This window comes from Leopardus geoffroyi, chromosome D1 (assembly GCF_018350155.1).
Source record: "Leopardus geoffroyi isolate Oge1 chromosome D1, O.geoffroyi_Oge1_pat1.0, whole genome shotgun sequence".
Taxonomy (NCBI): Eukaryota; Metazoa; Chordata; class Mammalia; order Carnivora; family Felidae; genus Leopardus; species Leopardus geoffroyi.
The window spans coordinates 20,534,009-20,561,760 of NC_059329.1; the positions used below are offsets into that span (position 1 = coordinate 20,534,009).

Below are 27,752 nucleotides of genomic sequence, written 5' to 3' on the forward strand. Positions count from 1 at the left end.
GTCCTTTGGGAAGCAGGAGGTGGTCTTTGCCTAGATGCTCCTTCAGAAAGCTTCTCTTTACTGCTGGACTCCTAGGCCCCGGGGAGGGGAAGGGGCCCCTGGGAGGCACGGGAGCTGGCTTCCCACCTGATTTGTCTTTTGATTTTCTTGTTCTTCCTCTTCTTCCCCACCATTTCCCAAATACCTCCTTTGCATGCATGGTCTTAGTCTCACAAGCGCCTCTCAAAAGTAAGCCATCTTTTGTCTCTGTCTTTGGTCTCCCCTCCGGTGTTGAATTGTCTGTAGCGCTCCGCACCCCTCCCTCTGCCCCCACCCACTCTGGCCCATGTCTTGCTTGGTCCCTTTCCCAGAAGGGCCGGCCCCACTGCCCCCTGGCAGGCTGGCTTGAAGTTACAGAGGGACCGTTCCTATTGCACCCAAAGTCGGAGAACAGACCCGTCCCCCATCCTCCCCTGTCTCTGCCTGCTCCCCAAATACCGCCTTGGGTTGGGAATCTGTTCCCTCCTTACATGGAGCCATCTAGAAGCAGAGTCCTGCCGGGGCTTAGTTTCATTGCTCTGGGGGAAGGGAAGCCCCATCCAGCTGGGCTTTGGGTCCTGATATACCCGCTTACACCTGCTTTAGTGGGTGAGACCAGAGTCCCCGGACGAGATGATAGAGGGTCACAGATTCCCATAGGTGAGTTCCCCGGTGTGGGAAAGTGACCTCAGGAGCTCTACCTGGCACCTTCTTCCCTCTGCCTGCCCACTGACAGCTGCTCAGCCTGGGCATCCCTCACGGCTTCCACCCACTGCCCAGCCCGGGGGCTTGTGGTATTCTTAGGATCCTGAAGTGTGATCAGATCGGAGCTATTCTTCCAGAAGGGCGTGGTACCAGGATCTGGAGGTCGATGGACATCGATAGTAGCCCCTGCCAGGCCCTGTAGAAATGCGACGAGGTCAGGGGGGCAGTTCCAGAGTCTGCCCTGGCCCCCAGGATCTCAGAGGTCCGAAGAGAACTTGGAGGGAGTCCAGCGTGAGCAGTAGGTATTTTAGAACGGCAGGGCTCAGGAAATAACCCCCACAGGGGAAAAGGAGGTGGGATGTCGCCTGGCGAAGAAAAAGAGAGGGATGACTTAATAATAGTCTTGAGCCTCTGTAAGTGTCTTGGGGAGGAGGAGGGCGAACAGCTGTTCTCATTCCTGAGGGAAGAGCAAGAGACTGCGGGGCTGAGCCCAGAGTCTGTGACCTTTCAGGCTCAAAGCACATCTTGGCTCTGAAGACTTCACATGGTGGTTGCTCGCTGTGGGCAGGGCAGGAGGAGCTCTACCTGTGGGGAGTGAGGAGTGCTCCGTGGGGTCAGCACCCGCTCCCAGCCCCTCACAGCTCTGGCTGGTGAGAGGACACGTGTCGCTAGACCCAGGCATCGGGTTATGCCGTCTCTCTGGCTGTGTCTGAGCGGAAGCTGCGGGCTTCGACTCCTCTCACCCCTATGCCAGCAGGGCGCTCGGTGAGCACGTTACTGATGGCCGTCAGCCACCACCCACAGAGGAGCCTCTTTTAGTCGGGTGCTGGGTTGAGGCGAGTAGTCCGTAAGGAGGATTTTTTAAAAATCTCCTAAATGGTAGGTCTTCCTCGGGAAACGAGTAACGGGCCCGTGCCTGCCCCCCGGCAGCCTACAGGCTAGGAAGGGAAATAAGAAACCTTAAGTAACGTGCCTAGATTGTCCGGAAGCCAGACCCGACTCATAGGGGCTCGTGTGTGGTTGGGGACGTTACACGTCAGAGGCTGGAGGACTCATAAATGAGTGGGGTGACGGGCGTGTGTCATGGAGCTGGTCCGCTGAGCCAGGCTGGGACTCTGAGAGTCAGAATGAGGTGTTGTGAAGGGACCAAGAGCTGAATTCAAAGTTAGCCTTGGTCCCCCTCTCATGAGCTGGAGAGGGAGGTGCTGGGAAAGGGGGGGGGTGTCTAGGTTTTCTTTCGCTTTGATGGGCTTCGGTGAGACACATAGTTCTCGAGTCCCTGGTTTGGGTGGATGCCTCCCCTCGTCCCCATTCTCCCACCAGTCACAGCTGTCACCACTGCCACCACCATCCTCCAAACGCCATTAGAACAGGACTGACTTGTGGGTGACGGGGGTGCCTTGCCAGCTCAGCGGGAAATGGTGGCAGCTGAGGTCGGTCTGGGAAATGAGTGTGTGTGAGGGACACACAGACTTCAGGAATTAGGTGCTACACAGGTCAGGGGCCTGGGGCGGAAAGTGAGGGAGAGCTGTAGAGGTGAGGTGAGGAGAGGTGGAGAGCGTGCTCCTGTGGTTAGGATACCCCCTCCCCCGGTTGGAACGTGGTCTCAGGTTGACCAGATGTATCCGTGGCAAAGGGCTCTGGTCGCCAGAGCTATTGTTGCTATTATGGCCACCAGGCCACCTCACCCCGTCTCCCATCCACCTCCTAGAGGAGATGACCTCGTATATTTTCCAGGCCGCCTGGAAAGTACTTCCACTTCTCCCTGGAGCCAGGCATGGGCGGTGTCTGCCTTGCCTTCTCAGGGCCTCCATTTCCTCGTGTTAATATGGAGGGGTCAGACCAGGTGATCCCTAAGGCCCCTCTCCTGTGAGTGTGTAACTACTGCTGAGGCTGACCCTTCTGGGTGCAGCCCCGCCCAGAGCAGCGAGCTAGAAGATGTCAAGGCGTCCTTTCCTTCCTCTTCCCCAGACCCCTGGAGTTTGTGCGGCCACCCAGCTTCTGCTCTGTAGTACTGGCTGGCGGCCACTAGGGGGAGCCAGCGGCCGTGCCCCCGCTCCCGCCAGCTCCTGCTCTAGGACAGCCGCTTCGATGACCCCAGTAGGGGAGTCCTCCTGCGTTGGGTGTGCTCTGTCACCTGGCCCGTGGCTTCGCTGCAGCTTTTCCCCTTGACCTTTCTCCTTGTTTTCCAACCCTAATTTTTGTGGTTTTTTTCTTTCCAGTATGACAGACTTAACCTGATCAAAGTAAGAAGTCTCTTTTATTTCATACCTCGTATAAGTAGAGCTCCTCTCTTCCCCTCCTCTGGCCTCCCAGCCCCCACCTTCCTGACCCCAGGAGCCTTTGCACTGGGGAGATGTCTCTAGGGAAGGTGGGTCTGTTTCCAGAGGCCTCATATTCCTTTAGTGCTTGTTCTTTAGACCCCTTCCAGGAGGCAGTGGAACCGTCCTCTGCTCAGTTCCCTGTCCTGGGCAGCTCTGAGTACTTTTCCGGACTCCCCCCCTCCCCTTTTAGCCGAATCCATTCATGACCTGTCAGAGAAGCCTTGACCCCCACCCCCTAGTTCTGTTTTTTCCATGCCTCTGGCCCTCTCTGCGAAGGAGGGGCATTTTAGAGAAGCTGCAATGGCAGACACCCTAACTTATGTCCCTGGACGCCTCTGCTCTCGCTCCCTCCTCCCTTCCCAGGTCCGCAGCCCCTCTGGTTTCCCTGCCCCCATGAGCTGGGGACTCAGCCCTGGGAGAGTGAAGCCAGAGGATGAAATTTGCCTCCAGGAGGCTGGTCAGAGTTGAGGGACTCGTGCCCGCAGTGGGTATTCCCAGGAGCTACTATGGGTTTGACAGGGGGGTGGGGTGGGGGGCATTTTTCTTAGCGGTGACAGATGAGAAGCTGCCTGGAGATGGCTGATGAGGGTAGAGTTCATGCTGAGGGACAGGACAGAAGCCCTCGCTCTGGCTGGTTCATTTCACACATTTCAGTACTTGGGAACACAAATTGTTATCCCCTCCCCCCCTTTATGAACGAGCAAATATTACACAAAAGTATCACACAGAAATGGGACACCGGTTCCCTGGTTGAGGCTCTTTGTCACTCTGAACGGATTCCAAAGGGACATCTATCTGTGTGGCAGTACAGGAGTACCTAAGGCAGGAGTGGGAACAGCACGTAAGAGTAATCCTGAAGGATCTCGGGTCCCCCGCACCCAGCCCGATTTCATTCCTGCTGTCCCCTTTTCTCCCAGGGTCTAACACGAAGGCCAGGACAGTGGGGTGTGAGAAGCTAGGGGGCGGGTGACGGAGAGTTCTCTTCAGCTGTGAAGCAGGTATCTGAGGGCCCGGCTTCGGTTTGGTGAAATGCCAGAAACTATGGGGCAGGCGAGGCTGGCACATCCTAGAAGGTTCCTCTCCGCTGTTGGGAGATGTGGTTCAGTGGATACCTGCACAGCCTCATGCCCTGTGATCTCAGAGACAGGATCCAGGAATGAAGACCTCGCAAGGTACAAGTAAGGTCAGACACAGCCTCTTTGCCCCATCCACTAGCCTCCAGAAATGGGTGGCTCTCGCCAAATGATTACAGGCTCATGTTCAGATCAAGGTCCAGGATTCCCGTGGGGCAACAGCTCCCTCAACAGTGAAATAGTTGGTTTTAAATATTCAGATTTGGCCCCTTTACCTGCTAAGACCTCTGGAATAGAGGAGAAGGTAAGGCCGTGGTTCGAGTGTGTGGCTTCCAGATGGGCCATAGTGATAGCCTTTGTTGGGAAATGACTACAGAGAGCATCTAGAGAGTTCTGGTGGAACGGGGGAGCTGGTGAGGAGGGGGGTGGTGGTCACATGACCACCCTCCTCCCAGCCAGACCTGCTCCCGGTGGACATTCTGAGACAGTGGCTGCCCTTTTCCTCCCCTTATGAGTCGGGGCCCCTTCAACGAGGTGGGAGGGTAAAAGTTGCCACTTGTGCCCAGGATCCACACCTGTGTGTACAGTTGTTGACCAGCAGTTTCCCTGATGCAGTGATTCTTGGCTGGAATTACACCCTTGACAAGTTTTTTACAACCTGAAATACCCCATCCCCAATCTAAAACCATTGGATCAGCACCTCACGGTTTTGGGGCCCAGGCAGGTATGTGTGCGTGTTCCTGTCCACCTGTCTAGCTTTCAGGTGGGATTAGAGACTGGAGGTAGACAAAGCACAATGTTAGCCATCCCTCTTGCTCTAAAGAACTTTCAGTTGCCATGAAAACGAGTAACCTTTGCCCAGGGCAGGAAATGAACCAGCTCCTGAAGTCTGGAGCTGGGACGGAGTCTTGATTTTGTTGGGAACCGAGTTACAGCAGCACAGAGTGGGGAGGGACAACCAGCAATCATGTGCTTCAACTCTCCTCTCAGCGCAGAACCTCCCCAGGACCCCTTTGCCACCTGGGTCATCAGCCAGCTATTGAGCAGGAGGAGGAATTCACGCCTCTGCTCGCCGAGAGCGTAGTTGGAGGAAGTTTCCAGGCAGCCCCTTTTCTTCCTTTACCCGAAGGTCCCATCTTGCCTTCTACAGAGGGGCTGTCTTGGAGCGGAAGGCTGGGTTGGTCTCTCTCTGCACTTTGCTTCTGGTCAGGGCCCATTTGGGGACTGGGTCTCGGATGCCTGCAGCGCACCCCTCACCCCCATCAGAAAACCTCATGATGGGGCTCCAACTCCCTTCCAGCTGAGCTCTGGCTGGTGCTGCCGCTGCCTGCCGCCCCGACCTCGGTGAGGTTTCCAGCATGGACTGCTCCCTGGGCCTCCTTTCTGGAGCTGTCTTGAGAAAGGAGGACCCCTCTCGAGCAGCCACATGGGAAGCATCCGGCTGCATTTGGATTCCTCCTCCCTGCCCGCCCTCTGCTGTCTGTGTAACCTTCCCTCTGGAGCCAGGAATACCCTGGCCATTCCCACCATCTCTTCCCAGACTAATTGTGTTTTCTCTTATTTTGTCCTTTCAGAAAAGCCAGAGTTGGTATAACGTAAGTATCCCTGTTTCTCTTCTCGTCCGGGCACGTGGGAAGCGGGTGGTGGATGGAGGTGGTTGGGGAACGGAGAGGTGGCGAGGAGAGGTTTGGCCGCCCCGTGGGCTTGAGCAAGCTCAGGGGCCCCTGACCAGCCTCCTCCCTGAAACACCAGATAGACTGGTTTACCTGTGCAGGAGGACAGGACTGCTGGTGAGGGAGGATTTGATTCAGGGAGACCTGGGAAGGATGGCCCTCCCCTAGACTCCTGGACGGGGCTCTTCCAGCCCCAGTGGAGGGGCCCAGCTGGGGGAGGCATCCACAGACCAGACAGAATTCTGGGACTCGGACAGCCCCGGGGCCTGAACTCAGGGGCAAGGTTTCCTTCCTTCAGCCAAGACATTTTGGGGGCAGTGCAGCCAGAAAACTTTCCCCCGTTAAGTAGAGAGGCTGTCCCATCTAGGAGAATTTGACTTCTGCCTCAAGGCACACCTCAGTAGTCCCGAGGGGCATCTTCCTTCTAGAAGACACCCACTGCTCCTGGGTCTGTGATGGAGGCGTAGGCTGATGTCGTCCACGGTGGTGGCTCAGCCAGCTGCTGCAGACCCAGAAACTGTTTTGTGGGGTAAACAGTCCCTTCCAAGACCCCAACCCCCATCGCATAGACTGGGCTGCAGCAGTTTGAACTTTTTCCCCTGGAGAGCAGCCGGTTGGAGTCTCTCAGCTGGCCCCTGCCACCAAATTGTACTCTGCCCTCTGGAACTGCATAGTGGAGAGCCTGGCCTCAGGTCAGCTGTCTTTCCTGCTCCGAGTCTGCTGTTCCCCACACTCGAGTCTGATTGATCATGCAGGTACCACCTTCCCCAGCATCGGGCCAGGCCTCAGCAGGCTTCAGGGGGGACAGCAAGTGTGGGAGAAGGTGGCCATGAGTGACAGAGCTTGTGGACACGGGGGTGGGGGTGGGCGTGGGGAGGCTTGGGTTTCACGTAGGGACTTGGGTCAGGATCGCTTGTGTGTACGTGCGGGCTGTGTTCCCACAGGGCTCAGGGATTCCCCCAGGTCAGGTACCTCTTGCTGCTCCGTGGGGAGCTGTGCCCCTCTAGCCTGGCACAGGCAAGGCAGAGGTTGGGGGGCTTCGCTGACTGAGGCGGCCTGTGTCAGGGAAAAGCCAGACTGTCCCCTCTCATTCCCCAGCCCTTCCCTGTGGACCCACCTTGGTCTTTACCCCGGCGCTGCTTAGAGCTCACCTCCTGGAGGAGAGAGGCGCCGCTTCTGTGAGGGAGGAGGGTGGGGGCCGCTTTCCTGCGAGCTGTGCAGGGGCTTCAGCGCCCCTTGCCTGACGAAACCTGCGCCCCAAAAAGTTGCATCCCCAAAAGGAACGGGAAGCAAGTGGCTGCAGACGTGTCAGACCATCGGAACTTCCAAGTCTGGACATGCAAGTCCCCGTCTTGGTTGCCGGCCCCCACCCTCGCCTCTTCTCTCTCTGTCCCTCTCGCTCTCGTTCTCTTTCAGTCAGGCTTTTCTGTTCCACCTCACTTTTCCTTGCCTTGGCTCTTCCATCTGGCTCCTCCTCCCCCTCCCCTCTGACTCCCATTCTCTGGCCGGCTCTCCTTTCCTGTCTGCCACCGGCCGGTTCCCCACACTCTCCCCTCAGCGCCTCCCCCAGCCCCGCACATCACTGCTGGCGGCTGAGGGAAGGACGGAAGTGGACGCTGCCTCTCGCAGGCCAGCTGGAGAGGCCAGCCACCGCGTGAGGCCCAGAACTGAGGCGTTCTGGCGACAGATAAGTGGGAGATGGCAGAGGAGCCGGGCCGCCAGAGCCCTGCTCCCTGACCGATGCCCTGCGGCTGGAGACCCTCGCCTGACCGCACGTCTCCCTCTAAAACGGGCCTCTACTCCATCTCGTCTCCCGGGCCTTCCTGGGACTCACAGATGGTCCGTGTCTCCTCCGGCCTCCACCCCTCACCCCGCACGAATCCCAGAAACATTATCTATCGACTCTCCCCTTGGCACAAGTCATTAGCTCACAGAGGCCAAGTGCACAGGGGGACTCTTTGCGGAGCAGCATTTAGCGTTCCTCCTGAGGACCGCTCTCCTGGACGCGTGCTTCCACTCTGGGGCTTCTTCCAGACCCCACGAGGCCCCTCCACAAATGTTTTCCTGTGGCTCCCCTCTCCTCTCCCCCCTGATCCAGCATTGCCAGGCAGATGCGGTTCCTTGTCTGCCTTCCTCCCCGGCTTCCTCTGTGGAGGTCTGACACGGGGCAGGGACAGGCCACAGAATGGGATGATGTGTCAGAAGGACAGAGAAGGGCTAGGTGGACGCTGGGAGGACGAGGCAGAGCCGAGCAAAGGCTCGGACGTGGAGAGGTGACGAGGGACCTCCAGCATCCCCGAGCCAGAGGTGTGAGGAGCTGTATCTAGGTGACCTTTCCACTTTGCCTCCGTGTGTTTTTACACCAGGAGGGAGATCAGCGGCTAGCATAGTGGGTAGAGCCCTAGGAAGGCTGGCTTCAGATAACCTGGGGTGAAAACCCTGCTTTCCTTCTGAGGCCGAGGCTGGTGCCTGGCCCACTTCTGGGTGTCTGGGGGGGAAGCCAGATGCTGCCTGTTCCACACAGCAGGTGTCATCCCCTGCCCCTCCTCCCCCCACCCCGTCTCTGCCCGCTCTGATGGTACCAGTGTGCTCATTATCTGTAGCACGGACTTGAGCGTGACCGTTCCCCGAGTCACCGTTGCCCTGCCTCCATCAGGAAGAAGGCACCACCTGGGTGTTTCCCCAGGGCCACGTGGATCGATGCACACGGGTGTGGGGTGCCCTCATACCCCCAGTGCCTGCGTCCTTGGGTGGCTGGACACCCCCCTGCTGTGCACCACGCATGTGCCTGTGCTCTCGCGTGCAGAGGCCCCATCACGAAACTTCAGTTCAAACCGCTCCCCTCCTCTGCACTGCCCCCTGATGGTCCATTCATGGTTTTCCAGAAGACACCTACTGTGTTGCCCCATCCCCCCTGCTTATCTCTACTGACAACTCTCTTTGTAATCTGTCCCCTGACACTCATGGTGGTGGCTGATGTGCCATCATTGACGGGATGGGCAAAGGCTCTGAAGTCCCAGCTCTGGGGACAGTCACAAGTGTCCTGGTCAGATTCAGGAGTGGGGGGGGGGGCGGTCATCGCAGAGCTGCTGACCACCGAGAGAACATCTCAGGTTGTCGGAGTAGCTTGGGTGTGCAGCTCCCCGCCCACTCCCAGCTCCCTCCTTACCTCCCTCCCTTCCGCATTTTACTATCTAGCCAGGGAAGAGCGGTCAGCATGATGGCAGACCAACCGGGCCTAAAGAGTGGGCCCATGGCAACAGGTGGCTAGGCCCTGAGACACGTGGAAAGGCTGAGGTGTGAGGGCTTCTGGTCTCTAGCCAGGGGTATGACATGAAGGTCAAGAGTGGGATATGAAGGCAGGCAATCCACAACTGCCCTAAGGCCCTCCCAGGCCTGTTTATATCTATGCTTCTTCCCCTCAACCCTTCCCCCTCTACTTACTTGACCATACCAGCTTTATTCACCAAGGCCCCCAGCCTGGGAGGCACAGCCCCTGGCAGACCTGAACCAGAGGGATGAGCAGAAACGGGGCTTTAGTTTCTGGAGGGAGCCAAGGGCAGAGTTGGGGTGGAAGGGGTGTAGTCTGCCCCCCAAAAGATGGCGCCTGCTGGGTACAGTCGGCTCGCATCTTGGAGGAAGCAGTCACAGCTCTCCTGTCCAGTGCCTCGCGTGGGCACAGGTAGCGTCCTCTTCTGCGCCCTTTCGTGGCGGTCAGTCGTCATGGCAACCCAGGGAAGGAGTTTGTCTGAGGTCAGAGGTCAGGAGCCTAGACCCTGGTGGCTGGGAGGGACTCAGTGCCCAAGTTGCCCCATGCCCCTGGTCGGGGATGCTGGCTTTTTGGTGGCGAGGAAAGCGATCGCGCCGATCCTACGGAATGACTGACCAAGGAGGCCTGGCAGGCACGAGATTGAGAGCAAAAGAACAAAGCTTTGTGGGCATGAAACGGGGACGTTAGGGAGACAGTGTAGAAAATGGAGGGTCTGAGAGACGACCTGCTGACAGCCTCGGCAGCCTATTCTTTCCAGGTGGGGCCGCCTGTCCTTCCTTCAGCTCTGCCCGTCTGCCTGCACCGGTTTACCCATGGTCTCCAAGAGTCTTCCTGACCTCTGCCCCGACCCCCACCCTTCACCTTCTCCAGAATGGTCCCGTCTCTCCTGATGAGAACCCCTCCCAGTCCTACCCCCTCCTTGACTTTCTGCACGATGCCGTCCTGCCCCCATCTCTCTCCTCTCTGTTCGTTGCCTCCCCCTGTCTCCTACATCTGGTTTCTCCCTACCTGGACTTGGCTGAAGGGCCGGGATTTCCTTTGAGGGTCTTAATTGAATTCTTCCCAGGTGAGGCCAGGACTCCTCCAAAATCCATCTGTTTTTTTTTTCCTGGGCTCCTCCACCCCTTCTCTCCCCGTGTCATACCCAGGGAGGGGGTACCACTTGGTCCCAGCTCCCAGTGTTTGCCATAGAGTTAATGTTTAGCTTGGGGTCATTTCCCTCGTCTCAGGCCCAAGCTGCCTGACGTCCTGCCTTGCCCAGCCCAGCCCATTGTCGGGGGTGTAGGAGACAAAGGCTGAGCGCTGAGACTTGTCTCCTAAGGGTTATCTCTCTGGGTGTATCCTGCCTATGCCTCACCCGACCAACCGACCGAGGTCATCCCTTTGTTTGGCCTGCAGCCATAAACCAACGTTTCTGGGCAATTACTGTAAGGATGCAGCTTTCGTGGGTGTAGGTACTGCCTAGATCTTGGGGTCTGGTATGGCCCAGGAGAGAGGCATTCTGGTCACCCTGCAAAATGGAACTACTCAGTTCTCCTGCTACACCGCAGAGGGTAGGGCTGACACACACCGGCCAGAGAGAAGCTCGGGTGTATGGTTTGAAGAGCGTAGACAGGGACTGGGCACCAGGAAGCCATGCACGTATTACTGGATCTGTGTGGCTGTGCACACAGAAGATGCGACGTAAACAGTTCTAGAAGTGTATGAGGAATGCGATCGTTTGGTAAACAGATTTGGAGCAGCAGACATCTGGAACGCGTCATGCTCAGTGCTGTAGAAGATAGCGGGCTGTTTGGGGTTTAGACCCCTCCTGGGGAGGACAGCGCTTTGATGAAGCTACCTGCCTGCGCTTGTGACAGGTGGAGGCCGCGGGGCTGTGTCCGGTGTGCAGATGCTAAAGACAGGGAGATCGGAGTTTGGGAAAGGAGTCAAGCTCTATTTTCTCTAAAACCTTTTAACCGGGAAGCCCTGGGCTCCTCAGAGTCAGAATCTTCGGTTTGGGAGTCAAGCATCTCCATTTTTAATGCATTCCTGTAGTCCTTCTAAAGCATGCTCATGTTTGAGTGCCGCTGGCTCTAACCTCGGACACTCCTAGGCCAGAGGGCCCCTCTTCATCATGTGCAGACTTGGGATCCCTGACACAGTGGGCATAGCTGTGGGGCGTGGGGCAGGTACCCCATTTGTTTCAGAGGTCTGACTTTTCCTGGGGTCCCAAGTCAAGTCTTCCCAGTCCCAGGGCTATCACTTCGCTGCCCCCGCTTCTGCCTGGACCCCTTCCTGGCCCCATTGGCTTCAGCTCCCAAGATCCCAAGGATCTTGATAATCCTTGAGCCAAAGTTCTTTTGACTATTTTAAGTTAAAATAGGTGAGCCATGTCTCCTTTTGACCCCGGGCTCAGATTCTCTGCTCTTAGCATTGCTACTTGGCCCTCAAGGTCTGAGGAGCTGCCTGGGAATCCTTTTGGCCTTCGGTCCCCCTCCTGCCAGTGCTGGAGGCAGGGCAGGGTCCCCGGAGCTGGTGACGTCAGCTTCTCCAGGCGATCTGCCCGACTTCTCCCTCCCGGCATATCTACAGTGCGAAGAGTCCAGCTTCCCGACCTCCTGCTGCCCCTGCGCACAGGGTAGTTGGTGGACTGGTGGGTCGGTGAGGGGAGAGTGTGCTCCCAAAGTCCCTGGCCGTTAGAGTCTCCGATTTCAGATTTCACCACAGCAGCAGTGCTCCTGGCACCTCCCCCCCCCCTCCCCCCCCCACCAGGAACCCCGGCCAGCTACTTTCCATTGCAGGAAACATCTGCTGGGGAGGCCAGGCTAGGCCGGGGGGTTACTGGAGGACGTTGGCCAGTACCGTCACCCAGATCCTGTAACTTGAAGCATGTGGAGGGCTCTGGCCCTGCCCGCCCACCCACCCTGCCTCCCTCCTGCCACGGGCGGGCGACTCTAACAAAGAAGTTGTTTGCTGGGCAGCTAAGCAGAGCACGGTCTGGGAGGAAAGGGGTGTGTGTAGGGGTGGGGGTGAGAGCAGGCCTTGTTGCCACAGCCAGTGGTGGCCGCTCTGCCTGGGAGAGGGCCGTGAGTCATAGGGACCGGCGCCCGCCCAGGGAAGAGATTGCACGGTGAACAGCCTGCCTTATGGGACAGGCCAGACAGAGCTGGGAAGCTGGGAGTTCATTCTCTCCTGGGAGTTTCTGACCAACTATGAGCTGTGTGTGAGTAACCGGCGGGGTGCACCCGTGCACCTGGCTGTGGGGTCATCCTCTTCCTGTGCAGTCTGTCTGTCCTCCAGGAGCCTGCTTGTTCAGAGCCCTCAGCTGGCCCTGTGCACCTGCCGTGTGTCTGCGTCGTCTGGCCCCTGCCTGCCTCTTGAAGTGGCTGTCCACATTGACTAGAGGAGGGGCTTCCCCACATCCCCTCTGGGTCACCCTCAGCCCAACAACCGGCCACACTGTGGGAGCCAAAGTGGGACAAAGCAAAACCTGGCCATGGGAGACTGGCTGGCCAGCCTGTCCCAGGAACCATGCGGACTACACCCTCCCACTCGTGAGGTTCCGTGCTGAGAGCAGAGCTCTAGGAGGGAAAAGGAGGCCGGGCAGGGTCACGAAGGTTCTCTGCCAAGCCACCAGAGGTTGCCCATCTGTGTCCAGCCCAGACAAGACGGACTGTTTTCATCCTGAGGGAATCAGGGCTCAAGGAGCGGGGCTCCACTGGGAGGCGGAGCCGTGGGGAGCAATGGAATCTCTGACGGAGTCTGGGGTCCTCTGGAGCCTCCTGCTGGAGCAGGACAGCCAGCCTTTGCAGTGGTACCTGAAGAAGTTTCCAGATACACCTGCTGGTGCAGAGCTCTGCTTTGGGCACGGATCTGAGGAAATCCCAGCCGTGAGTGCGCCTCCCAACCCCTCCGGGCCTGAGTGACATTCCACTGGGCCTTTGTAATTCGTCACTTGGCCCCAGATCACCCAAGGGCCCTAGATCTTGATAATCCTTGAGCCAAAGTTCTTTGACGATTTTAAATTAAAATAGGTGAGCCATGGCTCACTTTTGGAGAAGATTGCTTTAAGAGCGGGCTGGGGGGGGGGGGGGGGGGCTGGCGGGGAGCAGAGGGTCAGGTCTCTTGTGTCACAAGGATCTATGGTGGCAGGTCGTCCTACCGTGTATTTATTTAGAGTCTAGGAGGCAAAGGCGGCCGCCGTCCACACCGGCAGCCAGCCGGGAAGAAATCGGAGCATTTATATGCAAGACCAAGTTGAGGAGTCCCTACACCCAAGCCACTTGTTGTAGAACTGGCCGAGGTCAGGGGCGCCTGGGTGGCGCAGTCGGTTAAGCGTCCGACTTCAGCCAGGTCACGATCTCGCGGTCCGTGAGTTCGAGCCCCGCGTCGGGCTCTGGGCTGATGGCTCAGAGCCTGGAGCCTGTTTCCAATTCTGTGTCTCCCTCTCTTTCTGCCCCTCCCCCGTTCATGCTCTGTCTCTCTCTGTCCCAAAAATAAATAAATGTTGAAAAAAAAAAATTAAAAAAAAAAAAAAAAAAAAAAAGAACTGGCCGAGGTCAGAGGTCAAGGCAGGATTTGCCCTCCCCCTCCCTACAGCTGCAGCTTTGTTCTGAGGAGAGGGGAGGAGTGGCTCCCTCCCTTTGCCAGAGGTTTGGCGTGGAGATTATGGCCAGACACCATGCACTGTGCACTTCTGTAAAATGCCCGAGGTCCCAGTGGATGTGAGGGAAATCCGGGTGAGGGAGCACTATGGAAAGCCCATTAGGAATAGGAACACTTCTGGGCTTCAGGTAACTGGATGCCTGATGCCTGCTTTCACCTGCAGGGGGCTCGGGGCCATCCGGTAGGCTGGTCCTCAGGCTGATAACTGGAGTGTGGTAATGAAGACCCGCTTGATCGTTGCATTCATTTAAAAACAATTAATCGTGGTAAGGAACATAAAATGTACCATCTTAAGTATTTCTCAGTTCAGTAGCATTAAGTGCATTCACACTGTGCTGCCACAAATTTCCAGAACTTCTTCCCCTTGAAAAACTGAAACTTTATTACCACAACCCTGGACAAAAAGACCCACTCGTGGGCCTGAAAGGCTAGCGGGGGCCCCAAAGCAGGTGAACATTTCATCCACAAGAGAGCGTGCTCTGCTGGGGCATCCTGTCGTTTCCTTCTTGGCACCGAGATCCTGAGGCAACGTGGAGCCGTGACAACGACCAGGGGCTCTGGTTCAGACCACCTTGGTTCGTGCTCTCCTCTCCTGCTTGGTAACCACATACTTTGGACAAGTTGCTTAACCTCTCTGTGCCTCAACTTCCTAGTGTGTAAAATGGGATAATGAAAACAATCTGTGGCCAAATGGAATGATGTATATGAAGGGCTAATAATGACAATGCTTGGTACATGGTAATAACTCACTTTGTATTAGCTTAACTATAGCTCTAGAAGGGGCGCCTGGGTGGCTCAGTCGGTGAAGCGTCTGACTCAGTTTTTGGTTCAAGCCCTGCGCCCGGCCCCACACTGACAGCTGGAGCCTGATGGGGATTCTCTCTTTCCCTCTCTCTCTCTCTCTCTCTGCCCCTCCCACACTCATGCATGAGCTTGTGCGTTCTCTCTCTCAAAATAGATGAATACACTTAAAAAAAAAAAAAGAAGGTCAGACATAATTAGGAACTTACTGATGATCAGGTGGTCAAGCAGGGGTTTTCATTGTGCAGGCTCTGTTCTGCAAGGCCAGGCAGCCAGTTAGATTGGATATCTCAGTATCGGTTTGGAGCTATCATATAGGCCAGAGGAGTGTTATATTGGGAGGTCTTTTCTAGCCACAGGAGAGGTTGGCTTCTAGATACTCACTCCCAATGGCCCTGATACTTGGTTCAAACGCACGGCAGGTGATTTTTGCAGTTTGGGCTTCTGCAGCATAGCATTGCCTGGGGGGAGGGAGGTAGCACGGCATCCACTGGGAATCTCTTCCAGAAATCCTCCCCAAACTGAAGTCCTGTCTTTACGTCTCCTTCAACTTCCTGTGATATTCCTCTTCCCTCTGGCACAAAAGCCATTGAGCCACTTAGCTCAGGTAGTCAACTGCAGGCTCTGAATGTGGTCGGGCCACAGCCTGAGTTTGCTCACAGGCCAGCGAGCTTCACAGAAAGCCAAAAACGAACAGTCTAAGGTGCATTTCATTGCAATTCATTGCACCCAGCTGTATGTCAGTGGATTCGCAGGGAAGTGGCTGAGAGAGTGTAAGTGGCCAAGATCTATCTGTCGCCATCATCAGGACGATATGTGTGCACCCGTGCACTCCTGGCATAAGTAGGTCAGTGAACCTCCTGGGTGGAGTACACATGTTTCTCTGTCGCAATGCATGGCTCTTCCTGGGTCGTGCACCTGTCTTCTTGTATCATCCTCGGGTACCTTTTTTTAAAATTTTTCATTTTAATTTTAAGATTGTAAGTTTGGAAAGATCAGGATTCCTGTCTATTCAACTGGCTAATGGAATTTCCATGGAGGATTTGCTAAGGTAGTTTATGGGTATGAGTCTGCACGGAGGCACCCAAAAAGCTAGGTGGGCACAGGGTCGCCTGGTGGCACCAGTGATGGGAGGTGAGCTCAGGACCAGGAATCCAGAAAGCTGCCCCTGACCAGCTGGAGAAGCCTTGGGGAGGGGTCTCCTCTCTGGCCTTTGTTTCCTCATCAGTAGTGTAAGTGTTGGAGTGGATAGTCTTATAAAGGGTGGGGAGGGAATGAAGGCTGCGTGCCTCTAGTTGCCAGGTGTGCTTTTAAATTCTCTACCTGTGTGCTTACCTAGTACTAGCTTTACGGGTTTTTTTAAAATCCAGTCTTGGTAAAGTGCAGGTCTTCTCCCTGCCCCCAGTTTTCCTGAGATATAATTGAGATGTCATATTGATATAGTCCTCCATTTTGATTTCTTTTTTTTTCTTGTTGTGAATTTCATACACGGCCAAGTACTTACTGTATTAGTCATGATAACCACTTCTGAGGGATGCACTGAGTACCGTCATATTCTGGGTCCTCCCGGGGGGCTGAGGGAGCCCTTCTGAGCCCCTGTTTCACTGCCAAGGTGGTACTTCCTGCTGGCAGAAGGCAGGACAGCAATAGCTCTCATGGTGGGTCCCAGGAAGCTCCCTGGATGTGTCCCTCCTTCTTTTCTCTTCTTGGGATGTAATGTGGGCCCTGCTTCGTCTGTTTGACGTTTTTGCGTCGGTGGCCACTTTTTCAGTGGCAGATTCTCTCCGCGGTGTTTTTCCATAATACCGAAGCTCCCTTTGCCTAACCTGGCCGCTTAGGGTCTGTGGGATAACAGGGCCTCATCTTTGCCTTTTAAACACGCAAGCAGGTGCTTTTCCTGCATCTGCCTCCCCAGCCCCACAGAACCTGGAAGCATCCTGCTAACCTTGGCCGTTGTCGTGCAGGTATTAAGCCCAACTTACAAGCAGAGAAATGAAGACTTCAGAAAGCTCTTTAAGCAACTTCCAGACACGGAGCGCCTCATTGTTGGTGAGCTGGGAGACCTGGGGATGGAGGGCAGGGGGCAAGAAGGAAGTCTGGGATCCCAAGGACAGCACTCAGGCTGCTTCTGTCTCGAGGTTGCCCACATAAAAGCCAGCCCAAGCGAGAACATCTGTCCGGGAGCAGGGAGAGAAGATGTCCAGAGCGCTGACCCCGGTGGTTGTGGCTCAGGGCTAAGTACCATGTGTGTGGTGGCCTTGACAGAAAGCCCAACCTGGAAGGAGTCTCTGCCATTCTTAACCTCTGTAGATGGCCCAGCGGTGAAGGGTTGGGGTAACTGTGTAGGGGAGGGGTGTTCCTTGACTTAAAAAAAAAAAAATTAGTGTTTATTTTGAGAGAGAGAGAGCACGAGCAGGGGAGGGCAGAGTGAGAGAATCCCAAGAAGGCTCCATGCTGTCAGTGCAGAGCCCTATGCAGAGCTCAGTCTCATAAAGCGTGAGGTCATGACCTGAGCTGAAATCAAGAGTCGGACACTTAACTGACTGAGCCACCCAGGTGCCCCGTGGCCTTTTCTACCTCCGACGTCTTTGCCCCGCCTCTGCCATCCCATCCATTCCTCTGCCTCCAGGCGGAAGCACGGTGATCTTTCAAATCACATGAGACACCAGGGATTCCCTTGGCCACTAGTTCAAGGGTCTCACCCACCTAGTGAGCCTAGTGAGTGGGAGGCAGTTGGGCTCCCCCAGTGCTGGTGGAGGGCGGGCATGCTTAACTTGTAGCGGTTCGCTGAAGATGCGTCCCGTCTCTGAGCTCTCTGCCCCCCATCCTACCACAGATTACTCATGTGCACTCCAAAGAGACATTCTTCTTCAGGGCCGACTCTACCTCTCTGAAAATTGGATCTGCTTCTACAGCAACATCTTCCGCTGGGAAACTCTGGTAAAGACCTGGGGCTTGCCTCCGGGGTTGTCCCCTTGGCTGTGACCGAACAAGCTGCCCCCACCTGCCCCTTTTTGTTGACTTCATGCTCCACCCACACCTTTGCACAATTCCTAAATGTACAGGCCGAGTCTTGAGGGATAGACCTCCTCTACCACGTCTTCCCCTCCCTCCCTCCCTCCCTCCCTCCCTCCTGGGTGTGGAAGAGAGTGTGGGAGCATTTGCTTTTGGCAAATGCAGTTGAGTATTCTGCAAGGCGTAGGATAGTTGAGTAAAAGGAACATTGGCCTGAGAACTGGCTTGTACGTTATCTGCGTTCTCCACCTAGTGAGCTGTGTGCTACTAGGCTGGTCCTTTGCTCTTTCTCTATTTCCTTATCTTAGGAGATAAAGTGGGAAGGGTAAACTGGGTGACTTTTATGGTTGCATCCAGTGCTGGTGTTCTGTGTTTTTGTAAGTGGCAAGTAGCACGGGGCCTCTGCACGTTAATCAGACTGTGTAGACTTGAGAAAGAAGGCTCCCTGCACCAGGAGCTGAGGCCCCCTTGGGCTCTAGGCGAGGCTCAGCCACCATGTCGCCCTGTGGCCTCCGTGAAGCAGGGGGCTAAACCAGATGATCTCTGAGGAGGTCCCTTGTAGGTTTAGAAATACGTAGACTGACACGTGATCTCCCCTCTCTGAACTGGGGCCATGCGAATGCTCACTGCCGACTCAGTTAATGTCTCCTCTCATTATCCACCCTCCCTTCCCTGTGGGGTGCCAGCTGACTGTCCGTTTGAAAGACATCTGCTCCATGACTAAAGAAAAAACAGCTCGCCTCATTCCCAATGCCATCCAAGTTTGCACTGACTCAGAAAAGGTAAGTGGAGTCCGACCTTGGACTTTCTGCTCCCCGCTGTCCCTGTCCCCAAGCCTCCCACTTCTGTCCCTCAGTTGCATGAATATGGAAGCCAGTAGGATGGCCACGAGGGATGGTCAGGTGATGCAGATCGTGGGGGTCGCCTCCACTGGATCAGGGTGTTTGGATTCTGAGCAGGGGTGAAGATGGAACGGCTGAACGTTGCACTTGGAGCCGGAACACTTAAATTTGAGTCCCGTAACCGTAGGTGTGTTCCATTGCCTCTCTCAACCTAAGTTTTCCCATGTGTAAAATGGAGCCAGCCATTCCTATAACACTCTTGAAATGACATCGCATATTTGGAAACACTAAATCGTGAAGCGTTGTACACATGTAAGATGTTATTATATATCCGTGTAGAGCTCATCAAAAGGGATGAGAGTCAGGGGCGCTTGGGTGGCTCAGTCGGTTGAGCGTCCCACTTCGGCTCAGGTCACGATCTCGCCGTTGGCGAGTTCGGGCCCCGTGTCGGGCCCTGTGCTGACAGCTCAGAGCCTGGAGCCTGCTTCGGATTCTGCGTCTCCCTCTCTGTCTGCCCCTCCCCTGCTCAGGCTGTGTCTCTGTCTGTCTCAAAAATAAATATAAACATTAAAAAAAAAAAAGATTTAAAAAAATAAATAAAAAAGGGATGAGAGTCCGGTAGGAAATGGATTCAGCACATCAGGATGGGGAAAATGTGGTAGGTAACATTTAGGGCAGAGAAAACACTGTGATCTTTGCTGTTTAACCAGAGCCTGAAGACTGGTAGCTTAAGGGCTAGGGGTGGACCAGGCTTCTGCTGAACACAGGTCCACCATGCCCTTGGACTGAGGCAGTTCAGTGGCAACAACCATGAGACTTTGGGGTCAGATGGTGTTTGGTTTGAATTCTGTTTTTTCTCACGAATCAGCTTTGTGATTACAGACGTCACCTGATCCCCACCAGCCTGTTTATTAGGTATTAGCAGTTATGTTTATTTTCCAAGGCTTTTGTGTGATTAAAATGAAGCAGCGGCATTTGGGAAGCGCCTGGACCGTGTTCAGTACCATCTGGTTTTCCATCATTGCCCTCCCGCACGTTATACAGGGTCCCCACTAATGTGTAAGAACAAAGAGCAGGAGTCCCTCCCTGTCCTGATTGCTGTTGTATCCCAAATGTGTAAAATCATACCCAGCACGTACCACATTCAGTTATTTGTTGACTTGATATTGAAAGGGTGAGTAGGTTTGTGGGTTTGTCTTCTCAAGGGTCAGTTCACACAGCTCCCCACTTAATAACCCAGTTCTAGCCGGTAGGTGAGGGAAGCTGTTTTATGGAGGTGAAAACCTCCGCCCAGAGAGAGAAGCACCGAGGAAACATGGGTGAATGAAGGACTTGGTGACAGTGAGGACTTAGGGGGTCCCAGGTACACAGACCCCGAGGATTCACCCCCATCGCGAGAGTACCCTGATGTCGTGGTCACAGATAACTGTAGCATTTGGGGATGAATTCAGCAGCTTCTTTGTTTATCTTTGTTTTACTTTATTTTAATTAATTAATTAATTTTAATGTTTGTTTTTGAGAGAGACAGATAGAGTGTGAATGGGGGAGGGGCAGAGAGAGAGAGAGGGAGACACAGAATCTGAAACACCCTCCAGCTTTGAGCTGTCAGCACAGAGCCTGACGCGGGGCTTGAACTCAGCAACCATCAGATTGTGACCTGAGCTGAACGGTCGGACACTTAACCGACTAAGCCACCCAGGTGTCCCAGCAGCTTCTTTTTTTTTTTTTTTTTTTTTTTTTTAAGGATGAAGCACCCTGTCTCCTCCATTCGTTATATCGTGAGTCTTACCAGACATTTCTTGCTGTTTTCCCCAAATCTAGCACTTTTTCACTTCATTTGGAGCCCGGGATAGGACGTACATGATGATGTTCCGGCTCTGGCAGAATGCACTCCTCGAAAAGGTAAGTGCCGCCCAGCTCCTTCCTTCAGCCTCAGCATGCACATCCGTCTGGAAGGCTCTTTCCCCTGAGGTGGGGGCCCCACGGAGAGATTGCTCTTACTGGGACATTGGCTTGCTCCAAAGCCGCCCATGTGGTTCGGGAAAGCCCCCCAGACTCGGGGTGAGTTACGTCTTCTCCCACATGTGGTGCTGTGTGAGCAGCCTCGTCGCTGTCTGCACCGAGGCCTTCCTGGACCTCAGACACTTCAGTCCCACTGTTGTAAAATGTGCCAGCATTTGTTTTAGTCAGGAATGGTGAGACACACAGAGGTGGAGGTGACTGTTAGGAAAGGATCAGTTTTCAGGCTTACGGGTCCCTAGAGGCAGAGGTGCATCCCACCATGCAGAAACACACGGGGAAGTGACAGCCGGCGTCAGCCAGGAGGCAGAGAGAGCGAGGGGGAAAGCATGCCAGAGCTTTTATTGTGATTTTTTTTTTTGCAGGAAGCAATAGGTGAGGCAGGGTAAGCAGGCGGACAGGTTGAGGATCAGCTACTTTGAATAATTCCATCTGGCTTCAGGGCACAGAGACTGTCTCTGGGTGCCTGGTACCTGTCCCTGGGGTACGTAAAGCTGCATACTAGGGACCTGGACTGTAAGAGCTGGAAAAGAAGGTGGTATCCACCTCGGATTGGTCAGTGGCGTGTGAAAGATGCACTTCAGGCACGTGGTTTGTTTGTTTTTTTTTTTTTTTCTTCAACGTTTATTTATTTTTGGGACAGAGAGAGACAGAGCATGAATGGGCGAGGGGCAGAGAGAGAGGGAGACACAGAATCGGAAACAGGCTCCAGGCTCTGAGCCATCAGCCCAGAGCCCGATGCGGGGCTTGAACTCACGGACCACGAGATCGTGACCCGGCTGAAGTCGGACGCTTAACCGACTGCGCCACCCAGGCGCCCCAGGCATGTGGTTTTCTATCTGCGGGAATTACCTAACCCCAGGAGGGGCAGTCCCTCCCCAGTGAGCAAGGCCTCAGATCCCGGAGCATCAAAAATACAGAAAGTAGAGGGCGCCTGGGTGGCTCAGTCGGTTAAGCGGCCGACTTCGGCTCAGGTCACGATCTCACGGTCCGTGAGTTCGAACCCCGCGTCGGGCTCTGTGCTGACAGCTCAGAGCCTGGAGCCTGTTTCAGATTCTGTGTCTCCCTCTCTCTGACCCTCCCCCGTTCATGCTTTGTCTCTCTCTGTCTCAAAAATAAACAAACGTTAAAATAAAAAATTACAGAAAATAGGGAAATAGAGTTAATACAGCCATAAGTTTGACTGCTTGAGTGTCTGAAGGACACTGAGGGGACACAGATAAATGTGATATCATGGCCACATTCCTTAGAAAACTCACACTCAGATGTCAGGGCGGAGGGTGTGTTGATAAATAGCCCCCAAGCCAGGGAAAGAGACATAGGAAGAAGTTACGTGGTTATAATTAGTTATTATATATATGACATGTATGTATCTACCCTGATTCTATCCTGAACAATCTGAAGTAAACTGGGTAGATTTATTATTTAGAATTTCATGGGGCGCTTGGGTGGCTCAGTCGGTTAAGCCTCCGACTTCGGCTCAGGTCATGATCTCGCGGTCCGTGAGTTCGAGCCCCACGTCGGGTTCTGGCCTGATGGCTCAGAGCCTGGAGCCTGCTTCAGATTCTGTGTCTCCCTCTCTCTCTGCCCCTCCCTGTTCATGCTCTGTCTCTCTCTGTCTCAAAAATAAAATAAACGTTAAAAAAAAAAATTTTTAGAATTTCTTCTAACCTGAAGATCTACAGCCCTGGCATAAATCCAGGTAACTTATTTGAGTTGAGATGTTCTGCCTTAAGTAACTATCAACAATAGTAACATGATAATGTGTTTTAACGTCCACTGGCCTGTTTGGATCTTTAGTTCACAACCACTGTCATCGCTGGATAAGACAGAGGGACGTCCATACGGTTCACAGGAACTCTCACAAAATAGATGTGTGCCGATTGTCCTTGACCTGGTGGTTGTGGTCAATCGAGCCAAGCCAAATGGAATGGTCAGGGAAGGGTGTATGGAGAAGGGGAGAATACAGAATGGCAAAGGCGTCCCAGGTGGGGTGAATGCTATACATAAGGGCCAAAGATAGGAGGCAGGAGGTCCAGATAAAGGAAAAGGAGATGTCTCCCTCTGGCTCTGTGAGGGCCAGCACCCGCCAGCTCAGGGAGAGCCCTGACTATGCTATTCTAGGCATTTCTCCTTAAGTGGAAACCCAGAACCCTGGCTCATGGCAATCTGCCAGCACCTGCTGCTTTTTTTTTTCCTTTAATTTTTAATTTTATTTGGGGGGGAGTGGCAGAGAAAGGGTGAGAGAGAATTTCAAGCGGGCTCTGTGCTGATAGCACGGAGCCCAATGTGGGACTCGATCCCATGACCCTGGGATCATGACCTGAGCCAAAATCAAGAGTCAGACGCTCAACCGACAGAACCACCCAGGCGCCCCAGCACCTGCCTCTTAAACCATAACCTTGAAAGGATGGACTCGGAGAATTCTCAGACTCTTTATCGAATCTATTGATAGGAGACATTCTTTATGTTACCTAAAAATCTGTCTTTGTATTTTGACTACTTCTCTTTTTCTTAATTCTCTTGCTCTCTTTTCACATACTTCCCTTACCACCTGCTCCCCCTCCTTCCAGTTTAAGACTCATTCATGGTCTCTCCAGTCTTAGTTCTTCCACATTCTGTTGCCTCTTTCCCAAAAATCTGAACCCCATGCAAGCTCACTTTTCTGAGGACAGTACTTTTGAGGAGGACCTGTAGACACCCAGTGAAATAAGAAACTAGAACTAATACATAGAACTGTAGGCAAACTGATTCTGCATGACAATAAAGAAGGAAGTGTTCAGGTAGCCAAGAGAGGGTTGGATGTGATGACCTTTGAGGTCCCTTGAACTATGAGAATATAGGCTTCTTTCCAACCACAAGAACTGTCCAACTATGGAATGGGCCTCTGAGGTCACACCTCATTCTTGAACATGAGGCAGTAGGGCCTACGTGGCCAGCATTAGTATAAAGAGATATCTGAGGTGTTGGGTAGACTGGCTCAAGGGACCGAGTCCGAATCAGATGCTCTGTGATCACCTTGGTCCCAGAGTAACACTGGCTTATGATGCCTAATGCTCGACCTCATCCATAGGAGCAAAAGATGGATAGTTACCGTCCTTAAGGGGCCAGTTGATTCCATTATGCAAACCTGAGTTGTGGGGACAGGTCAAGTTCCTGGCTCTGCTGAAAGCCATATTTTTGGCAGAAGATAGGTATCTGACGATGGGCTTGGAAAAGGGAAGAAGAGGTGGAGGAAGCTGTCACAGAGGCGTTACCCTCCTCTTCATCCAGCAAAGGAGCATGGAGGCCAGGTTCTCCTTCCCTCAAGGGAGTCCAGCTCAACTCAGTGCCTCCATGTAGAGTGGGGTCCTGAGGAAGGAAGGGTCACAGTCACTCTGTTGTCTCCTGCAGCCCCTGTGTCCCAAGGAGCTCTGGCACTTTGTTCACCAGTGCTATGGGAATGAATTGGGCCTTACCAGTGACGACGAGGACTACGTGCCCCCCGATGACGACTTCAACACTATGGGGTGAGAAGGCAGAGGGCAGCTTCTCCAAGAGGGACTGGGATGGTGGGGACAGCCTTCCCGGGGAGTGATGTCTAAGTGAGGCCCTGAAGGAAGTGAGGGGGTCAACCATGAGCTTACCTGTGGGAGACTTTCCCAGGCAGAGAGAAAAGCAAGCGGGTGGGTGGGTGGAATGGACAAAGCACAAGCGGGAAGAGGTGAGGCCAGGGGCCAGATTCTGAAGGCCTTTTGGCCAACATGATGATTGGCTCTCACTCAGAGTGGGACAGGAAGCCCTGGGAAGGCTTTGAGTAGGTAATTGATAACTGACTTAACATTTTAATAGGATCACTCTGGCTCCTGGGTTGAAAATAGATCAGGGAGGAGCAAGAGCAGACAGGCTAAGAGGCTTGAATAATTTAGATCATTTATTTATTTATTTTTTTTTAAATTATTTTTTTTTTTTCAACGTTTATTTATTTTTGGGACAGAGAGAGACAGAGCATGAACGGGGGAGGGGCAGAGAGAGAGGGAGACACAGAATCGGAAACAGGCTCCAGGCTCTGAGCCATCAGCCCAGAGCCTGATGCGGGGCTCGAACTCACGGACCGCGAGATCGTGACCTGGCTGAAGTCGGACGCTTAACCGACTGCGCCACCCAGGCGCCCCTGATTTAGATCATTTAGATGAGAGGTGAAGGTGGTTTGGACCAGGAGGGTAGCAGTAAAAATGGCAGCAAGTGGTTAGTTTCTGAATATATTTTTGAAAGTAGAACGAGATACATTTTGAAGGATTTGCTGACAGATTGGAAAGGAACCAAAAATGGCTTTAAGGTTTTCTTGGATTTACCAACTGGAAGACTAGAGAAGTTCCAAACCGAGATGGACAATACTATAGACCAGATTTGGGGGAGAAGATCAGGCAGGTTGAGTCTCGGAGGACTGTTAGCCAGGTGGAGATGTCACATAAGACATTTGTGTTTGGGAGTGTGGAGTTCACGAGGGAAGTCTGGGCGAGGGACATAAATTAGGGAATTATGAGTGGATAGCCGTGAGGTTGGCTGAAGCCACCAAGTGGCTGAATGAACATAAGAAAAGAAGTTCAGGGACTCAGCTTGGGGACACTCAACAAGAAGGAGAAGCAACAAAAGAAATCCTGGAAGAACAGCCAGCCAGGCAGGAGGAACACTAGGAGACCTGGCATCCTAGAGGCCAAGGGAAGGAGGCTCTAGGGAGAAGGAAGCATCGTTGTATCTCATGCTGTCGATGGATTGAGAAAGACGGGAATGTGGGTAGGTGGGGGCCCAGTGGTGGTGTGTGAGGCACAGAGCAGTAGAAGGCCAGGAAAGAGCACCGAATGTGTCGTAGGTAGACCTGGGTTCAGGTAGGATTTCCGACATTTAGTGGTAGTTATCACTTAATCTCTGTGAACATCTGTCTATTTGATTATCTTTAGGAGGCACATAATAGATTACTCGAGAGTTGTCATGCATCCAGATGGGGCGATAGGTGAAGTTTAAGATGTTGGTGACGGTGATGATTGCTCCCTTGGGAAAGGCTACAGTGACGTCCCTGAAGTGTCCCTACAAGGACACCCACCTCTACCTCAAGGAGGGTTTCCCTTCAGGCGTCCAAGGCAAAGAAGTTCACTAGTTAGGATACAGAATCTGGGCATTATCAACAAAAGGCCCTCGTGTCCGGGGTCTCATCCTCATCACTGTGTGGGAAATAAAATGTGTGTTCAGAGACCGGTTATTTCATTCAAAGGGTCTGGTTGGGATGGGATGGGATGCCAGTGGGCGAAAGATAGTTTAAGACACATAATAGTCGTATTTAGGCATGGTTAAATCTAAGAAAAGGTGACTTTGGAGCCAGACATTGTACATGGGGCTGGGGGTGCAGGGTGGGGAGAAGGCGCCAGGAGAACAGTGTAGCAGGGGGGTGGTGTTTTGAGGAAGATCATTCACAAAGCAAAGAAGCAAGAAAGCCGATAGTTTGGGATGGGGTGGACAGATCTGGGGCTCTTAGAATAGTTGGTGGTCTTGGCAGCAAGGTTAACAGGAATGTATGGTGTCCTCTCTCAGCTACTGTGAGGAGATCCCTGTGGAAGAGAATGAAGTGAATGACAGCTCGTCGAAAAGCAGCATCGAGACCAAGCCAGATGCCAGTCCTCAGCTACCCAAGAAATCCATCACCAACAGCACGCTGACATCCACAGGGAGCAGCGAAGCCCCCGTGTCGGTATGGGCAGTAAGACCTTTCTTCCTCCCCCAATCCAGTGGCCAGTGTTTCCCAGCCGAGCTAACTTCACAGGACCCCAGCCTGGGGAGTGGGCAGAAGGGAGGTTGGTTACCCTGTGGTCAGTTTGTTCACGGAGGCATCCTAGAGCCGGTGGGTATCTGTTCTAACAGCATAGTCCCAGGATCCAGAGCTGGGTTCTCAGTGCCTTGAATATAAGATTTTGTTTGCTTTCTGAGTGGATAAAAACCACTCCAAGTTCACTGATGTGGGCTTCACTCCCGGTGGAGTGTTCCAGATCAGCCCCTCTGTGGAGAATTATCCCAGGGTTGTGTGTGTGTGTGTGTGTGTGTGTGTGTGTGTGTGTGTGTGTGTGTGTTTACTGCCTTGATATGAGGTCAAAATCATGTATGAATCTGGGACTGTATACCTCTTTCCTGTTCATTCAATAATTAGTTTTTGAGTTCCTAGTGTGTATACACTCCGATTTAATTTTCCCACTGTAGCTAGACTTTGTGAAAGAGAGAAAAATGTGTTCAGAAGAAAGACCTTTATTCTCTGAGACTTGGTTACAGAGGGGATGGAAACCTGATGAAGGAAGTGTCAGGTGGCTGGCAGGTAGAAGAATGGGTGGGGTTTCTTGGAAAGGATTCCCCGAGAGGAGGGCCTCCTATTCCACTGGCGTAGGGGTCAGGCAGACCACCTGGCCTTGGAATGAAAACGTTATTCGTTTGGTGCCGAATCTCCATTTTCTGTCTCTGAGGTTATCTCAAAAACGGAAAGACCTGTATCTCTTCCCTTCCAAGGCTAAGGGGAGAATAAATTTGAAAACGCCGATGAAGCTTTTGAGCTTCTGAGCAGACGGGTCATAGCCAGAGGCAGGCTGACGTGTTGTCGCCTGGCTCCAGGGACAGAGCTGTGCCTGAAGGCACTAACTCTGCTCACTGCTGGGGCTTGGTGTGCTCTTCCGTGGTGAGCGAGACAAGGGCAGAACCTTCTTCTGTGTTCTCCCATCTTCCACGGTGGAGCTGGGGAAAACCCCTGGAGTGTGACTCCAGCCCAGCTCCTGAGCAGCTGTGTTGTGAATGTGAGCGCTCCCCAGGCTGGGGAAATCTCCCTTTGGAGACCCCCCAGCAGGTTGCCCCTGTCGGGTGACGGCTTCGTCCCCACTCTAGTTTGATGGCTTGCCCCTGGAGGAGGAGGTGCTGGATGGCGATGGGTCCCTGGAGAAGGAGCTTGCCATTGACAACATCATCGGGGAGAAGATGGAGATCATTGCACCCGTGACCTCCCCTTCGCTGGACTTCAATGACAACGAGGACATCCCCACCGAGCTCAGTGACTCTTCCGACACCCATGATGAAGGTGGGCATTGGAAAATGGGTGTGCAGCGTGGCCCTTCCTCTCTCCATTTTGAAGGCTAATGGGATGTCGTGTAGGAAGGCTGGAGTCTGTGTCTGGGCTTCCAGTGGAAGGGCGGGTGGGTAACAGAGCCTTTTTTTTTTTTTTTTTTTTTTTGTAATTTCATTTGTTATTAACATACATTTTTCAGGGTAGTCACTGCAGGATCCATGTTATGCCATATTTGTCTTTCTTCACTCGATGGATAATGCTTTGTCCTGCCATCCCGTCTTGTCACTAA

The 27,752-nt window shown here is 53.6% G+C and overlaps 1 protein-coding gene across 21 annotated transcripts in view; it reads left to right on the forward strand.

Moving 5' to 3' along the window:
• The window catches only part of GRAMD1B (GRAM domain containing 1B), a 246,383-nt gene that overhangs the window by 199,480 nt on the left and 19,151 nt on the right, over positions 1-27,752 (forward strand). For 14 of the 21 annotated variants that reach the window (XM_045483237.1, XM_045483225.1, XM_045483224.1 and 11 more), the window contains 10 exons: positions 208-228; positions 2,946-2,969; positions 5,695-5,715; positions 16,477-16,561; positions 17,349-17,452; positions 18,214-18,309; positions 20,191-20,271; positions 23,782-23,897; positions 25,957-26,113; positions 27,286-27,475. In XM_045483237.1, coding sequence (XP_045339193.1) covers positions 208-228; positions 2,946-2,969; positions 5,695-5,715; positions 16,477-16,561; positions 17,349-17,452; positions 18,214-18,309; positions 20,191-20,271; positions 23,782-23,897; positions 25,957-26,113; positions 27,286-27,475 — 895 coding nt within the window. Of the gene's footprint in view, positions 1-207; positions 229-2,945; positions 2,970-5,694; positions 5,716-12,088; positions 12,937-16,476; positions 16,562-17,348; positions 17,453-18,213; positions 18,310-20,190; positions 20,272-23,781; positions 23,898-25,956; positions 26,114-27,285; positions 27,476-27,752 lie in introns of those variants that run through there. The other 7 variants (XM_045483228.1, XM_045483230.1, XM_045483233.1 and 4 more) reach the window with 3 other exon arrangements.